The sequence below is a fragment of the Mustela lutreola genome, chromosome 14 (assembly GCF_030435805.1).
Source record: "Mustela lutreola isolate mMusLut2 chromosome 14, mMusLut2.pri, whole genome shotgun sequence".
NCBI lineage: Eukaryota > Metazoa > Chordata > Mammalia > Carnivora > Mustelidae > Mustela > Mustela lutreola.
Window position 1 is genome coordinate 30,755,133 of NC_081303.1, and position 19,063 is coordinate 30,774,195.

Below are 19,063 nucleotides of genomic sequence, written 5' to 3' on the forward strand. Positions count from 1 at the left end.
ATCAGGTGGGCTGCATCTTCTTCCCAAAATAGTCTAGACTGAGACACCCAGCCAGTGGCTAACACTGCCCCCCCCCCCTCAACCACATACCCAGCCCATATTACTGTGCAGTGAAGCCGAGCTTTTGTCCTGTGGTTAGTGAGAAGAAGTCCCTTCAATCACCTGTTTGCACACTGAGAAGGTAATGTGGCTCAGGCTGCAGGTTCTCCCTGAGCTTGAGACAGTGTGTAAACGAGTGCCGTCAAGTGCTCAATGGGAGAGAGCCCGAAGCTTTGTTTTTCCAGGGCTAAACGGAAGAGGGTTGGGGAGGGTTTTAAGTAAGAGGCGATACTTGAGGTGATGACAAAAGTAAGAGAAAGACCTGTGTGTGATTCCAGAAAAGCAAAAGAACGAAGAGCAGGGAAAAGACACAAGACACATCCCCTGTGTCTAGAAACACAATGTTCGCATTTATACATGGCCATTCTAACCTCAAAAATGAAGATTTTTTTACGGCTGGGAGCCCGGGAGTGGTGTTTCCACGTACAGGAGCACGATGCTGTGAGAGGCTCTTTAGTCAGAGGCTTTAGTAATAGCTTGGCCGCTGCATGAGGTGACGGGAAGTGACCTGGCAGAGCTGGGGTCACCCCGTCCGCCAGCACCCGCCGCCCACTCGGAGTTTTGGTGAGTGAGCACGAGGACCAGGTCTCAGTAAGAGAGAGGGTTTTAGAAAAATACAAACTTTAATCTTTACACGTGACACAGCCATGTCAAAGCGCCTTACTTAAATTTTTCTTTTAAATCTAAGAGAGCAAGTCTTAACCTCCACTGACATCATATATATTATAAAAAATTATTCCTCTGTGTACTTTTCCTTTAGCCTGAGGCTCTCTCCTGATCTGCTCACAGACAGAAGCTGCTCAGCTTCCCTCTTGGAACAACTTGAAAGCTAAGCCCCCAGCCTTTACACCTGAGGCACAGCCTGGCAGCTGCTAAGCAGAACTTGATTCTCCCTTCCCTGTCAGGGAGGACCCTGTGACCTCCAGCCTCAACGCCCAAGTCCAGGCATCTGCAGGCAAGAGTGGAGATGCTAGCGAGGCCTTGGGACTCAATCTGGCCTGTGGCTTTCTCCAACCACCTGGCCCACGTTTTGGAATGTGGCTCTTTAAGGCACCAAGTGATTAAAAAGTGTTGGCTCTGTTTCTGATTTAAGGTCTTCCTTTTTACACGTTTTGTGTGTCAGTGATGGATGGAGGCCAGCCTACCCCTCCTGCCCTTAGAGTCGCAGACAGTGCCGTGACCCACCATAGGGTCCCACTGGTGAAAGGCAGGCAGTTGCAGGAAGTCCTCCTCTAGCCCTCAAGGGAGGAAATAGTTAATTCTCTGAGAAATAGATTTGCAGCCCTGAGAAGAGAAGAGTTGTTCCTCCTTGGGGAGATACACCATCATCTTGGCAATTTGGTCCAGGGCTGCTTCTGTGTACGGGAGTCCCTGGCTCAGGAAAGCGTCTCGTGCGCACAGCCTCACGTGGCGGTACTCCAGTGGCAGGAAGGGGATGAAGAAGTCAATCAGATTTTCCTTGACAAGACAGCTGTGGCCAAAGCCAGTGTCTGAAATGGAGACCAGAGTTACATGGTGCCCATCCTGGGGCTGACCCCAGCTGGAGTTTTAAAGTGTCCATCCCCAGCCCTAAAGCTCATGTCAGGAACTACAGAGCCACGTTTCCTTTGAGGGAAAATGTGCCCCGCTAACTCCAAATCATTGCGTGCAGGTTTATGGTTTTGTTTCACAGCAGAAAGCAGGAGGTAGCTAGAGGCGTGAACCACTGAGCTCACAGACACTGTTGCTCAAGAGCCAATGCCTGGGTTTCCAGGGCTGGGGCAACTACCATCAAAGCCTTCTCAGAAAAAGGAGTTTAGCTTTCTTAGACCGTCTCTTGTGAGGTGTTGTGAGGTATATCCTCTGGGCCTTGTCCCACTCAGGAGCCCACATCCTAGCCCAGAGGCCCCCCCCCCCGCCAAGCTGTCCCCAGAGGCTAGGAGCTACTTACCCGTGGACTCTGCAATCTCGGCCTGGAGCTGGGGCACCAGCTGGTCCAGCTTGATTTCTTCCCGGGTCCCTCCGGCCTGAAGCAGATTCAGGACAGCTGCATTGATGGTATTGCCTCCAAGGTTACTGAAAGAAACAAGAGCTTGTGAACACATTTTATTCTTTTTATATTTAGCTATACGGACCACTGAGGCTGTGCATTAGTGATTGGAAGAATGGAGGTCAAGGGGCTTCTCCTTGTCCAGGAGATCTTGTCACAACCCAGAGTCACACAGAAGACACTGTCTTCCTGCCTCACTCCTCACTCCCTTTTGACACACACACACGCCACTCGGGCAAGGCACACAGAGATGGGATGATGTGGGACTTTCCCTTGACCTCTGTAGGGAAGAGGAGGCTTAGGATTCCAGACTGAGTGGCAGGTGCTAAGGGAGGAGCACCTGAAGAGGGAGGATGAGGCTTCTGAGTACAAACAGACCCGTCAGTGATCTCCAGACCAGGCAGCGTGTGTCCCAGCCTGGATGACCAGAGGGCTTGTTGGCTTTGGGGCCGGGAGCAGCAGAGCCCCGAAGGCAGGTGGAGGCTACCGTCTGCCACACACACAGAAGTCAGCTTATAAACCAAAGAGAACCACTGAAGGGGTATGTACTTGGGAGTGCAGGGTGGTGGGTTACCTGATTTGCTTTACCTCCTAAGAAGGTCATTCTAGAGCCACAGAGGTTGGATTGAAGAGGCAGGGTATTGTTACAGAAAGCAGGGCGGGAGCTTTCTGCAGCAGTCCATGTATAGAGATAGAAAGACTGAAGAATTAGTTTAGGAGGCCCAACTGCCAGGCCCTTGTGACTGATAGATGTGAGAAGTGAGGGAAAGGAAGTCATCAAAACACACAAGCATCTGTCGGGAGCTGCCTGCTGTCCCCCAGCTGCTGACAAGTGGTGTGAATGTAGAAGAAGGGAATGGGAGGGACCGGCTGGGAAGGCCTAGCCAGGTCCTCTCTGCACACGCTGCAAGCGGCCATGATTCCATCAATGGAGGCAAGAACTGTCCCCTGCCGAGGGGTTGCCCCACCCCGCATTCCCCATGGGCAAGGGGAGGTGGACACGGGTTGCCTGGAGGGCAGGCAGCCCGAGAGAGGAGTTGGGGGGCACTTATCCAGTCCCCGGAACAGGGACTACCATGCTTGCTGCTTAGTAAACATTATTTAACGAATTGTGGCGTCTGCACATTTGTCTACACCATTTCCATCTCTCTCAATTTCTCTTCTTGTTTTGCCTCACAGCCCATGTCTTCTTTTTCTTTGTAATGGACGGCTTTTATCTCAGACAGACAACTGGGCCCTCTCTCTCTTCACCTGCCCTAGTCTTCAGCTCCTCAGGGCTGTCCCTCTGGCCCCAGGATCGCTCTGTTAAAGAGCTGGGGCCTTCCCGGAGCACGTCTGTTCTCCACATCATCCCAGGTCCGCAGCTGCTGAGGGGTCTGAAGGCCGCTCTGGAGCCCAGCCCTTCCCCTGGCTCTGGGCCAGGACAACAGGTCCTCCTCCCAGCCTTTAGTTCTGAAACTTCAAAGGAAGGGGACTTCAAAGGCCTCTCCAGAACTCTTAAACCCCAACCCTAATTGCTAAGTGTTTCTTAAAGAGATGTAAACACTCTGTTACTATCTCTCAGCCTCAGTGTCCTCATTTGTAAAATAAGAAAATTGGCCAATTTCAGATTGCCCCCTTATGTCACCTTAGGTTCATTGGTCAACAAATACACACTTCTACAGGACCTTTGATTCCATGAACAATTTATATTCATATTCTTTTAATTGTTCAAAGTCCTTCCTCTTCTTTCCCTGACAACAGCCCGAAGAGACATCAATCACCCTTTCACTGTACTGATTCACTGAGGACAGAGCTCTGATCTCCAGAGTTCCACAACCCTGTTCCAGGAACATCTTCTAGAATGGCAGGGACAGGTGAAAGTCCTCTGTGTTAGTGGAGGCCCTCAAGCCTGGTGCCCAGGACTCCCCTGCTCTGACTAACGCCGGCACAGGGGAGACTGCGACGCCCCTCGCACCTCACTGCAAGCAAGCAACACGGTTAGGAGTTCTCTCGGGATTACACTGCTGGCCTTCACCAAATGTGACTTGTTCTCACCAACGGTTTGAATCAGCCCTGCTTTCCTTTCAAACACAAAAGAACTCAGCACATGGATGAGGCCACCGCAGGCATCAAATCCAGAGACTCAAATATGGTCTTCCCAACCCATCCCTACGATACAGACAGTCCCCAATTTAGGAATGTTCTACTTGATAAGGGTGCAAAAGCAGTAAGCATTCAGAAGAAATCTCACTCTGAACTTCGATCTTCTGGGCTAGCGACACACACGGTACAAACCTGGTTTGTGATGCCCGGCGGCAGCCGTGCGCTCACAGGGGCTGGCCAGTGACATCTGCGCAACCACGCTGTTTCCGTCCATGTGGCTTTCAGCCAATTACATGAGACGACACTTGGTCAGAAGACAGGCTTTGTTTGTGTTGGAGGATTTTGCCCACCTGTAGGCTAATGTGTATGTTGAGAGCGCATTTACAGCAGGCTAGGCAGAGCATAATGTCTGGTAGCTTAGGTGTGTTAAATACATTTTCAACTTACAATGAGCTCACTGGGCCACAATCCCACTGCAAACTGAGGAAGGTGTGTACCTGAAAACCTTCAGGGTTTAAAAGTGCTGCTTTCTGGACACATGGGGGCAGGGGTGAGGCTGGTGTGGAGCAGCACAGTCAGCCTGGCCGGCCTGAGGACTCTGGGTCGGGTCCCAGGCCTGTCAAACTCCATGGACTCTCCTAGGCTGGGTCCAGGCCTGCCCTGAAGACACCAGAACTGGACACCATGTCCTCGTGGGCCCTGTCACAGGTGTGCGTCCTTCCCAGGGGGTTCCTCCTGGAGGGCTGGCACGGCCTCTCCATCCCTAGCAAGTGTGGGCCCCACAGGGCGGCTTTTCCCCCAGCAGCTCTCTCCCCAAGCCCAGCCACCACCCCAGCCTCATGGCTGTTCCCTGGTGACTGCCTGGCTTCGGACAGTGCACAGAGGCCGGTCACTGAGGGAAAGGGCAGGGCTAGAGGGGACTAGGGCACTGCCAGCAGGCCAATGACCAAAATAGTACAAAGGCAAATGTTTGCCCTGAGAGCCCAAGTTCACCTGGGTCGCATTAGGAAATGCTGGTCCTGGCAAGAGTGAGGGTTTTCCAAGCTGAGAACTGCCAGGAAGGGCAGCACCTTGGCATCACAGCTCAAGTCAGGGAAAGGTCAGATTCTCTCTCTGCTTTTCTTTTATAAATCACCTTTGGGGAGGGGGGGGTTCCTGGGGGGCTCAGTCAGTTAAACGTCTGCCTTTGGCTCAGGTCACGGTCCCGGAGCTGGTGTTGGGCAACCTCCTCAGTAGGAAGTCTGCTTCTCCCTTTGTCCCTCAGCATGCTCGTGCTCTCGCTTAGTTTCTCTCAAATATTAAAAAAAATAAAAAATAAAAAAATCCCCTTGGGAGCACCGCCCCCCAGCATTGCACCCCTCCACAGTGCACAGTTGAGTCCCATAAGCCTTAATCATAGAACAGGAAGGGCTTGCCATCACCACACTGAAATCCCAACAGGCCAAGTTCCAGCTGGTTTCGTCTTGTGGGTCCACAATGACACAAGCTCTGCCTCCACACCTGGCACCTTGACACGTTCCAGCTGGATGGAAATCCAGATTCCCTATTTCTCTACCTTCACAAGGTGCATACAAAACTGAATGAAAGCCCCTAGCTGGCGTATGGGCCTGTGGAAGGTGAGAAGTAGGTTGAGGGGGAGGGAGCAATGGGTAACCCTTCCACTCTGAGTGCAAGAACTTGCTTGTGAAGCATTTCAGGCTGAGCCAACAGGAACCCAAACTTGACCTCTAACAGACGTTGGTCAGGATTATCCCAGTTGGAGCCGCCACAAAGATAGGATTGGACAAGCTGATTTCTCAAGTCATTCTTTACAAAACCACTTCCAGAGCATACAGGCAAACAAAACAGGTAACATATAATGGCTAAGGGATGAGTCCTGCATGATCAGGGTACATCTCAGCACAGGTGAAAGCAAGAGCTTTTCATTCAACACATCATACCCTAAGCTTAGAGCCAGTGACTTCCTCTCGTGATCAGAAAAGAAACTGACCTTCCAAGGCTGGAGAAAGAACAGGCCATTTTGGACTTAGTGGGATACCATCCTCCAACTGGGTCTACCTTGGGAATTTTCAAGGATAGTTTGTACTTAATTTTATTTTAATTTTAATTTAATTTTATTTTTTTAAAGGATTTTTTTTAAAGATTTTTATTTATTTTTTGACAGGCAGAGATCACAAGTAGGCAGAGAGGCAGGCAGAGAGAGAGGGGGAAGCAGGCTCTATGCCAAGCAGAGAGCCCGATGTGGGGCTCAAATCCCTGCACCCTGGGATCAAGACCTGAGCCAAAGGCAGAGGCGTTAACCCACTGAGCCACCCAGGTGCCCCTGTACTTAATTTTAAATAAATATGATGGTGGAGGAATAGGAGACCTAAATTTCTTCAGTTCCCAGGAATCCAGCTAGATAGTTGCAAGCCATTCTGAACACCTACAAACTCAACAGGAGATGGAAGAGAAGAAGAGCAGCAATTCTAGGAAGAGAAAAGCGAACACTTTCTGGAAGGTAGGACATATCGAGAAGTGAATCCGAGGTGATACATGGGAAGGTAGACCACGGTGGGGAGGGGCCAGCTCCCAGCAAGCAGCAGAGCAGCAGAGCACAGAATCGGAACTTTTAGAAGTTGGCTCCACTGAAGGATGTTGCTCCAGAGGCTAAGTGGGGAGTGGAGCCCTCTTAGGGACAGTGTGGTCTCAGGACCTGTGGGGTCATTAAAACACCAGGGGTGTCCAAGTGTGACAGAGCTCCCAGGTATAAGAGCAGAGAAGCTGGCTGCCAAGACGGAGCCTAGGAGTGAGGTCTCAGCTCAGGGTTACCATCAACCATGATCCGAGGCACAGTCAACAAGTAGCAGCAGATCTAGGGAGACTCACCTTCCTCCTCCAGGAGGAGCAGTGCAGCAAGAATCTGCTATGGATAGGTCAACCAGGAAATTAAAGAATTAAAAAAAAATTCATGGAGGGGCGCCTGGGTGGCTCAGTGGGTTGGGCCGCTGCCTTCGGCTCGGGTCATGGTCTCAGGGTCCTGGGGTCGAGTCCCGCATCGGGCTCTCTGCTCAGCGTGCTCAGCGGGGAGCCCGCTTCCCTCTCTCTCTCTGCCTGCCTCTCCGTCTACTTGTGATTTCTCTCTGTCAAATAAATAAAAAAAAAAAAAAAAAAAAAAATTCATGGAAACAAATGAAAATGAAAACACAGCTGTTCAAAATCTTTGGGATGCAGCAAAAGCAGTCTTAAGAGGAAAGTATATAGCAATACAAGCTTTTCTCAAGAAACAAATATACAAGCTAACTCTACACCTAAGGAAGCTGTAGAAAGAACAGCAAATAAAGCCTCAACCCAACCAAAGAAGAGAGATAATAAAGATCAGAGCAGAAGTCAATGAAATGGAAACGAAAAGAATAGTAGAACAGATCAATAAAACTAGGAGCTGGTTCTTTGAAAGAATTAATAAGATTGATAACTCCCTGGCCAGACTTATCAAAAAGAAAAGAGAAAGGACCCAAATTAATAAAATCATGAATGAAAGAGGAGATATCACAACCAACACAAAGAAATACAAATAATTATAAGAACATATTATAAGCAACTATACACCAGCAAATTTGACAACTAGGAAGAAATGGATGCATTCCTAAAGATGTATAAACTATCAAAACTGAACCAGGAAGAAATAGAAAACCTGAACAGACCCATAATGAGCAAGGAAATTGAAGCAGTAATCAAAAATCTCCCAACAAAAGCCTTGGGCCAGAAGGCTTCCGAGGGGAATTCTACCAAACATTTAAAAAAGAATTCATACCTATTCTCCTGAAACTGTTACAAAAAATAGAAATGGAAGGAAAACTTCCAAACTCATTTTATTAGGCCAGCATGACTTTGATCCCAAAGCCAGACAAAGACCTCATCAAAAAGGGGAATTACAGATCAATAACCCTGATGAACATGGATGCAAAAATTCTCACCAAATACTAGCCGAGAGGATCCAACAGTACATTAAAAGGATTACTCACCATGACCAAATGGGATTTATTCCTGAACTGCAAGGTTGGTTTGACATCCACAATCAATCAGTGTGATACAATACATTAATAAAAGAAAGAACAAGAACCATATGATACTCTCAATAGATGCTGAAAAAGCATTTGACAAAGTACAGCATCCTTTCTTGTTCAAAACTCTTCACAGTGTAGGGACAGAGGGTACATATCTCAGTATTATAAAAGCCATCTATGAAAAAGCCACAGTGAATATCATTCTCGGGGAAAAACTGAGAGCTTTCCCCCTGTGGTCAGGAACACGGCAGGGCTGTCCACTGGTACCACTGCTATTCCACATAGTACTAGAAGTCCTAGCCTCAGCAATCAGACAACAAAAAGAAAAGGCATCTGAATTGGCAATGAAGTCTAACTCTCACTCTTCACAGATGATATGACACTTTATGTGGAAAACCCAAAAGATTCCACTCTAAAACTGCTAGAACTCCTACAGGAATTAAGTGTCAGGATATAAAACCAATGCACAGAAATCAGTTGCATTTCTATACATCAACAAGACAGTAGAGAAATGAAACAGCCGATCCCATTTACAGTTGCATCCAAAGCCATAAGCTACCTAGGAATAAATTTAACCAAAAAGGCAAAGAATCTGTACTCAGAAAACTTAAATACTCATGAAAGAAATTGAGGAAGACACAAAGAAATGGAAAAACATTCCATGCTCATGGATTAGAATAAGAAATACTGTGCAAAAGTCTATGCTACCTGAAGTAATCTACACATTTAATGCAATCCCTATCAAAATACCACCAATTTTTTTTCAAAGAAATGGAATAACTTATCCTAAAATTAATATGGAACCAGAAAAGATCCCGGATAGCCAGAGGAATGTTGAAAAAGCAAACCAAAGTTGGTCGCATCACAATTCCAGACTTCAATTACAAAGCTGTCATCATCAAGACAGTATGATACTGGCAAAAAACAGACACACAGATCAATGGAACAGAACAGAGAGCTCAGAAATGGACCCTCAACTCTATGGTCAACTAATCTTCGATAAAGCAGGAAAGAATGTCCAATGGAAAAAAGAGAGTCTCTTCAACAAATTGTGTTGTGAAGAATGGACGGACACATGCAGAAAAATGAAACTGGATCATTTCCTTACATCACACACAAAAACAGACTCAAAATGGATCAAAGACCTCAATTTGAGACAGGAATCCATCAAAATCAAAATCCATCAAAATCAGAATCCATCAAAATCAAAATCCTTGAGGAGAACACAGGCAGCAACTTCTTTGACCTCAGCTGCACCAACTTCTTCCTCGAAATAGCGCTAAGGCAAGGGAAACAAGGGCAAAAATGAACTACTGGGACTTCATCAAGATCAAAAGTTTTTGTTCAGCAAAGGAAACAGTCAACTAAACCAAAAGACAACCAACAGAATGGGAGAAGATATTTGCAAATGACATGTCAGATAAAAGGCTAGTATCCAAAATCTATAAAGAACTTATCAAACTCAACACCCAAAGAACAAATAATACAATCAAGAAATGGGTAGGGGCCCCCGGGTGGCTCACTGGGTTAAGCCTCTGCCTTCAGCTCAGGTTATGGTCTCAGGGCCCTGGGACGGAGCCCACATTGGGCTTTCTGCTCAGTGGGAAGCCTGCTTCCTTCCCTCTCTCTGCCTGCCTCTCTTGTCTACTTATGATCTCTGTGTGTCAAATAAATAAAATCTTAAAAAAAAAAAAAAAGAAATGGGTAAAAGATATGAACAGACATTTCTGCAAAGAAGACATCCAAATGGCTAACAGACCCACAGAAAAGTGCGCCACATCACTCAGCATCAGGGAAATACAAATCAAAACCACAATGAGATACCACTTCACACCAGTCAGAATGGCTAAAATGAACAAGTCAGGGAATGAGAGATGCTGGTGAGGATGTGGAGAAAGGGGAACCATCCTACACTGTTGGTGGGAATGCAAGTGGGGCAGCCACTCTGGAAAACAGTATGGGGGTTCCTCAAAAAGTTGAAAATAGAGCTACAACCCAGCAATTGCAGTATTGGGCATTTACCCTAGAGATACAAATGTAATGATCCAAAGGGGAACCTGTACCCCAGTGTTTTTGGCAGCAATGTCCACAATTGCCAAACTATGGAAAGAGCCCAGATGTCCATTGACAGATGAATGGATAAAGAAGATGTGGTATGTACACACACACACGCACACAGAGGAATACTGTGCAGCCATCAAAAAACTGAAATCTTGCCATTTGCAATGACATGGATGGAACTTGAGGGTATTATGCTAAGCGAAATAAGTCAGTCAGAAAAGGACAATTATATGATCTCACTGATATGAGGAATTTGAGAAACAAGACAGAGGATCATAGGGGAAGGGAGGGAAAAATGAAACCAGACAGGGAGACAAACCATGAGAGACTCTTAATCTCAGGAAACAAACTGAGGGCTGCTGGGAGGTGGAGGGAAGAGGGATAGGTGGCTTGATGGCCACTGGGGAGGGTATATTCTATAGTGAGGAAAAAAATTTTTTTTCAACAAATGTGTTGGTTTGAAAACTTAATGGTCTTTTAAGAAGGGACTCACAGTATGAGAGTTATATTCCAAACTATATTACAAAACCACAATAATCAACACAGTACAGTACTGGCGTAAAAAGACACATACATCTTTTGTGTCTTGGAACAAAATAGCCCAGAAATAAACCCATGCACATATGATCAATTAGTTTATGGCATAGGAGCCAAGACTAGACAATGGGGAAAGGACAGTCTCTTCAATAAATGGTGTTGGGAAAACTGAACAGCCACATTCCAAATAATCAAACTGGACCACTACCTCACACCGTACACAAAAATTAACTACAAATGGATTAGTCTTAAATGTGAGACCTGAAACCGTAAAAGTCTTAGAAGAAAACAGGCAGTAAGCTGTCTGGCATCAGTCTTGGCAATGATTGCTTGGATGTGACACCAAAAGCAAAAATAAGCAAGTGGGACTACATCCTAAAAAGTTCTGTATAGCAAAGGAAACCAACAAAATGAAGAGGCAACCTACTGAATGGAAGAAAATATTTGCAAATCATGTATCTGATAAGGGTTAATATCCAAAAAATATAAAGAGCTCATACAACTCAGTAACAAAAAATAATCTGATTAGAAATGGATAGAGGATCCGATTAGATGTTTTTCCAAAGGAGGCATACAGATGGCCAACAGGTAGATGAAAAAGCACTGAACAGGGGCGCCTGGGTGGCTCAGTGGGTTAAGCCGCTGCCTTTGGCTCAGGTCATGATCTCAGGGTCCTGGGATCAAGTCCCACATCGGGCTCTCTGCTCAGTGGGGAGCCTGCTTCCCTTCCTCTCTCTCTGCCTGCCTCTCTGCCTACTTGTGATCTCTCTCTGTCAAATAAATAAATAAAATCTTTAAAAAAAAAAAAAAAAGCACTGAACAGCAGTGTCATCAGGAAAATGCAAATCAAAACCACAATAAGATACCACCTCACATGAGTGAGAACGGCTACAACCAAAAGACTGGAAATACCAAATGTTACTGAGGATGTGGAGGAAAGGGAACCCTTGTGCCCTGGGTGGGAACGTAACTTGGTGCAGCCACTGTGGGAAATACTATGGAGGTTCCTCAGAAAGCAAAAGGTAAAATCACCCTATCTATGATCTAGCAGTTCCACTTCTGGGGATTTATCCAAAGATAATGAAAATACTCAAGAAGATAATATACATGTCTCCATGTTCTTTACAGCACTGTTTACATTAACCAAAATACAGGAACAACCTCAGTGCCCACTGATGGATGACGAAAATGTGCTACACACACACACACACACACACACACACACACACAGAGTATTATTTATAAAATTCCATAAAACTTGAAGAAATCTTGCCATTTGCAACAACAACCCTGACAGCAGCATGTGAGATGAAGTAAGTCAGAGAAAGACAAATTCTGTACGATCCCACTCATACATGGACTCTTGGCGACAAGAACAGCAGCGACCCAAGCTCCCAGATACCGAGAACAGACGGCTGGTTGCCAAAGGCAGTGGCGGTGAGGAACGAGTAAGGCTGGGGGCTCAGAGCACAGCGTGGCTACTGTGGGTCACACCGCATGGAAGACCTGAAAGCTGCCGAGGGAGCAGATCACAGCACTCATCACAGGACAAAAGCTGTGTACTTATGTATGATGACGGTGTTAACCAGACTTACTACAATCATTGGCAATACACGTATATACAACTAGTGAATTATGTTGCACACCTGACACTATGCTGTCAATTATAGGTCAATAAAAAAGACCCCAAATCCCCAAAATGCCCTTCTAGGAGGGGAGGCCTGGCGTATGAGCTGTCTCTCCCTGAGGAGGCTAGGTATTCTAGGGAGTCCGAGGAGAGCCTCACAACCCTAAGATAGCCATGGGAGACAGGGGTGGGGAGGAGAGACAAGGGACAGCTGCTCTTCCTCATCACCCATGCCAGTGGTGGTGGGGGAGGGGTGGGAGGCAGAGTCTTCCCAGGTGCCTCAGTGGTGGAATCAGGGCAGGACCCGGGAGACTATGGCCCCCCACCATTGCTACCACCCAAGCAGCGAGGCTTCTGTTTCCTCTGCTGGAGTGTGTGTTGGTTTCCCTTGTGGAGAAGGGTCTGCGGCCCAGGGGAGCACAGAAGCCTCCCCTCCCCCCATCAGCTGCCTCCCAAGCTTGGCCCAAGAGGCACCTGGGCCAAGTCCTCCCTCCCCTCCTCCAGCCCTCCTGACTACTGTTCCTCAGACCTTACCTGAGAAAAAGAAAGATGGTTTTCGGGGACTCGACCCTGTGGTTCTTGGGGGTCTGCTGTGCCAGGTGTGGCCCAAGGGCCTCTAGCAGTCCCGGATGTAGCTTTTCAGCCTCATCAAAGATGAACAGGGTCTGGTGGCAGCGCTCCTGTGTTTCCTTGATCTCACTTGTTAGCTTCTCCTGCACGGAATACAGGGAGCTGACAGGAGCTGGGGAGCAGGGGGAGGCCCAAACTCATCCTCCAGCCCTAAGGCCATGCTTTGGCATCTGCAATGCATCAAGGGCTCCCACCAGCTGCCAATCCACACTTCTGGGGGTGGGGCTAGCGCCCACACCTCTGATGAATTTCCCAGGAGATTCTCATGCACCCTGAGCTCTGTGGAGGAAGAGGGCTGGCCAGGCCTTGGAAACAGGCCCCAGCCTGCAACCTGCCTCATGTGTTCCACGGTGAGGTCCCATCCCAGAAGGAATCAGTCAGCCTCACTTGGGGTAGGAGTCAGGCTCTAATATTGGGGAGACAGGCACAGCAGGTTCACGTGCCCAGAGGTGGCCAAGTCCCCCTTCTTGAACTCCCGGGAGCAGGTGCTCACTAGTACCCAGGCTAGACTGAGACCTCAGGGGAGAAACCTGGGTGGGACCTGTCTGGGACTCAGCCAACTGGCCCTTGGGGTACCCCACCCCTAGCCAGAGAGTCAAAAGCCCTCTGCAGTCTTCACCAGGAGAATAGGGCCAGTGTCCACAACAGGTGGGTCTGTCAGCAGAGGCCCCCTCCATCCACCTCTGGCCTTCCCAGATTCTGACCTCAGACCCATCTCCCTAATGTGTGTGTGTGTGTGTGTGTGTGTAAGCGGAGAGTCACAGCAGTTCTGCCACAAAGCCGGTTTGTTCTTTCTGCGAAGCCCTGGTAGACCAGCCACCAGTCATCAGACCTTAGGACACTTCACCTCTGCCCTCCAACACTGCACTGAAACGGCAGCTGACTCAACCATCTCTATCCTCGGAAACTTACGTAATCTTCCCAGGTTAACACACTGCAAAGAGCAGAACTGAAAGCCAAAGACAGAGGTCATGCAGCAATGACATGACATTTTGTTCATCATCTGGCTTATCTGAAATACTACATGTCTAAATGGAAGAAACCCACAAGAGCAGAGTGGCAAGGACAATTTTTGTCCCACTACTTATTGGTGATTTGGGAAGATATGGAAAATCTTATATGATATGCCTCCTTAAAAAGGGGGGTGGGCAGGATATGGGCACCTGGGTGGCTCAGTCTGTGAAGCATATGACTCTCCATTTCAGCTCAGGTCATGATCTCAGGGTTGTGAGATTGAGCCCTGTGATGGGCTCCATGCTGGGCGTGGAGCCGACTTCAGATTCTCCCTCTCCCTCCCTGTACCCCATCCTCCCAAAAAAGCAGGATCTGCAACTTTCTGTCCAATGTTAATCACAATGACATAAAACTTGAAGGAAGCACAACAAAATGTGAACTGTGCTTGTGTCTGTGTGTGGAGATTCTGATCAAGTTTTTGCTTTTCTCTGTTCCACATTTCCTGCAAAATTCCCACTACTTCAAGAACAGACAACCAACATTGGATCCTCTGTTTAAGCTCGGGGTGCAGGTGATAAGGAGACAGAGCTCAAGATGCACGGTGTTTGAGTATCAGTCTTTCCTCCACATGCTCAGGGCCTGATATTTGTGGAATGGTGTCACCAGGGCCACCAACCCCCATAGCCAGGCTTCTCTGAGGCCACCTCCTTGCAGGGAAGGGCTGATTTCAGGCCTTCTATCCCATCCCAGAAGCTGCTGCTCAGGTTGTCAGAGCCTCGTTCCCGTCCCACCGGCCCAGGCCCCCAGTCCTGCCCGGCCTCACCTCGTACAGGTCCATGTACTTCGGGTGAGGAAAGTGTAGGGTGGCGATGAATGTCTTGACGCAGTTGCTCCTCAGCCCATCCCGGTACAGGTTCTCTGCCAGCAGCCGCGCCACAAAGTTCTTGCCTGTGCCGGACCAGCCGTGGAACGACAGGGCCAGGGCCTTGCCTGGCTGGGGCACCTCTAAGTAGCCCTTCACCGTGGTCAGGACCAGCTCCCGAGCCAGATGCTGGCCGTGCAGTCGCACACTTAGGTCCGATTCCAGGCCTGGGAGGGGGAAAGAGGCAGCCATGGTGAGGTCGCACAGATGTGGTCTCCCCTAGGCTCAATGACAGCAGGGAGGCTGAGCCCCTCTGAACATCTCTGAGGGGGTGCTGTGGGGATTATCTGGCCTCAGAATAAGAAACCACTGGACAGACCTTGCAGCCCAAAGGGATTCAAGGGCCATTTTTGAAGAGTTTGAGAAAAAAAAATTGAATTTAGAGAGGGAAGGGAATCACCCTGAAGGTCCTGAAGACACCCCAGAACAGTTGACAGAGGGCGGCTGGGTGGCTCAGTCAGTTAAGCATCTGCCTTCAGCTCTAGTCATGATCTCAGGGTCCTGGGACCAAGCCCCCTACGGGTTCCTTGCTCAAAGGGAAGTCTGCTTCTCCCTCTGCCCCTCTCCCCACTTGTGCGTGCACCTGCATGAGCACAAGAGGTCTTTCTAATACATAAATTAAAAATCTTAAAAAAAAAAAAAAAAAAAAAAAAGGAATGGTTGGCAGAGTCCTGTCTGGAGGAGGAAGTCCATCCCCATGCCCAAGAAATTGCTCCCACCCAGAGATTTTGAGAACCCTTAAGTGCTTTATGGAGACAACCTCACGTGAATAAATTCAGTTCAGCAAACACTTATTGAAGGTGGCTAGTGTGTTCAAAGTCCTCTGTGAGGCCTGCCTTCCTTCCAGCCACGAGATCACAGGGTATGGAGAGGGGTTCTGGGAGTCCCAGCAGAGACAGGGAGGCTATACTGTCAGCTGTGGGCAGGACAATGAAGGGTGCCTTCACCCTAGCCATTCCCCCTGGACTGCCTCTCCTCCCCAAAGATCCCCAGCCCCTCAGGGCCATGCAAGGTGCTACCTGTGAAGTTGTTGGAGATCCTGCAGTCCCCGCTGTTGCAGCAGGCCTGGAAGCTGCAGTACCACGAGGTCAGGATGTCCAGGTACTGCTGGCCCAACAGGGGAAGGCTCCAGCCTGGAAAAGAAGGAGCTGTGAGACAAGGACAGAGCCCAGGGCCACGGGGAAGGTAGACATGGTCTCCCTGCAACCAAGCAGAGAGGTTCTTCTTGTCCTTGGTCCTCCTTCCAGAGCTGCTCCGCACTGTTCTTCCATGGGCCTGGCTTGTGCCTGGCCAGGGAATGAGCTGGAGGGGGCACCCCCAGCTTGGAGGAAGTCGATGTCCTTGTTATGAATACAGCTCTGGCAAAGGTTTGATTTGTTCAACACAGAATGCCTTTGCCAGAAATGTAAGAAAGCCAGAGCTGCCCACAAGGAGTTCGTGCCAGTCTAGCAGGGAGACCAACAGCAGCTGGTGATGCTCATTCTGCCTACTTGCTGTGAATTCCAAAGCGATGTGATTACAGCCAACCCCAAGGGTCTCTCAATTCTTTTGTCAAATGTCAATTTGAACATACCCAGCACTAGCAAAACCACAACGAAACAAAACCCAATCACTGGGACTTCGAAATCTTTTGATTTCAATGAAAAATGTTCACAGTACCATTGTAGGACTATCATTAGAATAGCATTAGGGACCTGGAATTTTCGACCCAGACTGCAAGGAGCCTCAGAGAGCATCTGGTCCATAACAGTAATGTGACAGATAACCCCGGCGCAGAATTTGTCACTGACTAGCGGGAACCAGAACGCAGGTGCGGGGCTCTCAGCAGCAGAAGAGAGAAGGTACTGGGGTCGTGTGCAGCCCGGGACTCTGCTGAAATCCCAGAAGGCGGCGGGGAAGAGCAGCTCGATGGTGGACTGGGAGGCTCAAGGAAGTGTGAGCTGTCTGGAGGGGTCAAGGACTGACGCCGAGGGCAGGGCAGCCACCCAACCAGTCCCCTCGGCAGCCCCGGGGCCCGTCCGGGTGCATCCGGGGGAAGGAGATGACCTTGTTATGGATACAGGCCGGGGATGCGGCCCGGTCTCCAGAGGCGCCCCTGCCCGCAGCCCGGGCCGAGGCCAGGCGGGGCGGAAGAGCGGGTAGCCAGGGAGCCTACCTGATGGCCGCGGCCCGACGGCCGGGACATTGGCGCCCGGTTTCCCGGGCCGGCGCACGTCCCCCCGCCGCCCTCAAATCCCCAGTCCCCGAGACGCGGCCGAAGGACCCCGGGCGGCCGTTCTTACCCAGGAGCCCTGCGCCAGCCTTCTCGGCGCGCTCACAGTCCTCGGGCCACACGCGGCAGCGCAGGAGCGCCCAGTACCGTCGGGAGAGCGCCGCGGCCGCCCTCAGCCGCTCGCGCAGGCCGCGGAGGGGCTCCTGGGCCCCGTCCGGCTGGCTCGCATCGTCGCCTGGTTCCGGCGCGCCCGGGAGCGGCAGGAGCAGCAGCAGCAGCAGCGGCGGCGGCAGCAGCGGCAGGCGGAGGCGCAGGCAAGGCATGGCTCTCCCGCCGCCGCTCTCGGTGGTGCCGGGGCGGCGGGCGGGTGCGGCCGGGGGAATGGGCGCCGCCGCGGGAACCCAGGTCCAGGCCCGCGACCCGAGCGCACCGCAGGGCCGCCCGCAGGCACCGCCCACCGCCGGGGCTTGCTTCCGGCTGGGCGTTTCTCTGGGGAGCCTGAGGAGGGGCGGCCACCCGGAGAGTCCCCTCGGCAGCCCCGGGACCGGTGGAGGCCGGCCCGGTAAAGGCCTCCGTCTAGGCCTTGCCCCGGCGGCGGATGAGCCCCGGGCCAGCTCGCAGCGTGTCGCCGGGAGCCGGAGCCGGGGCGGCGGGGTGGAGAGAGGCCCTGGGGAGGCGGGGAGCTCCTCCGCCCCGGGAAGTGAAACCGCTGCAGGCAGCAGCAGGTCTCCACAGCTGGGAGTCCGCCCGCGGAGAGCGGAGGCCTGAGGGCGCCAGGCTGGAGATGCTCGGCTTCTGGAAACCCCCGTCAGGGGGACTCCACTGAGGGAAGTTCGGCGACACTGTGTCCGCTCTCTTGGCTACGCTGGTAATTTTCAAGTGCTTGTTACCTCGAGCCGCTCCTCAGATGGCACTGGCAGGACTTGAGGGCGCCTTTCCTCCGGGACCTGGTCTCCACAGCATGAGCCTGCCACCTGCTTGTCGGATTTCAGAAGACCTTAATGCATTTTTCAGAATCACCCGAGTGACGGAAGCCACTTGCCTTGCGGGGCTCTCTTGTCCTTGGAACAAGGTGCTGTCTAGAGGTCGTGGGACTCGACGCATGAACGGCACAGGCTCGGTGGCTTTGAGGTTGGGTTCTGCAGGCAGGAAGGTGAACCCCGACGCCAGGCCTCACGGTGTCCAGTCTTTCAGATCACTCAGCAAACCGTGTGCTCTTTCCTCAACAGCTCCCCACATCTGCCCTCTCAGAACAGCTGCAGAAATCCCCCGAGCACCCGTTAAGACACCACCACAGTTACACTGCGGCACACTGTAGGTCTCCGCCACTCAGAGTGATGGCAACACTGAGCCCAAACCTCCCACAGGGCAGCTTCCCCAGCCCTGCTCCATGTGCAGACAAGCCCGAGAAACCTGGCAGGGACCCTTGACAAGGAACACACCTTTATGCTTATCCTGAAATTGAAGACATGAACTCAATCAGTGAATGAGCCTGAATGCCAACCCAGTAGGGCCTCTACCATTTCCTATGTGTGATCCTGGGTATTATTTGCCCTAGGCCTGATGCCCCATCTAGAAAATGGCATAATAAAACAGTCACTTGACTGGGGGCCATAAGCTCGTTCAGTTTACAAGTGAATTTATGGTGATAAAATTACTCATAGTAACACTGGTTTCTTTTAAAAACCCAAGTTTTGGGACTGTGAAAATAACACTCTTACTGTTAACTTTCATGTAGGACTAATTGCTAATTTCTGAAGTGTTCTGATTTGAATTTAGCATTTAGTGGCAAATAAAGTAGGCAGCTGGAAAGTTCTTAATTTCAAGAGGACATTTTTTCCCTAAGAGTAAAAGTAAACGT

The 19,063-nt window shown here is 50.2% G+C and overlaps 1 protein-coding gene across 1 annotated transcript; it reads right to left on the reverse strand.

Annotated features, from left to right (window-relative positions):
• Positions 1 to 703: 703 nt before the first annotated feature.
• On the reverse strand, positions 704 to 18,586 carry TOR3A (torsin family 3 member A). The gene is made up of 6 exons (XM_059145619.1): positions 17,273 to 18,586; positions 16,010 to 16,123; positions 14,892 to 15,157; positions 13,019 to 13,197; positions 2,030 to 2,154; positions 704 to 1,589 (listed from the first exon to the last, which is right to left on the reverse strand). The coding sequence occupies exons 1-6, from the start codon at positions 17,523 to 17,525 to the stop codon at positions 1,339 to 1,341; spliced, it is 1,188 nt and encodes a 395-aa protein (XP_059001602.1). The 5' UTR covers positions 17,526 to 18,586; the 3' UTR covers positions 704 to 1,338.
• Positions 18,587 to 19,063: the final 477 nt, after the last annotated feature.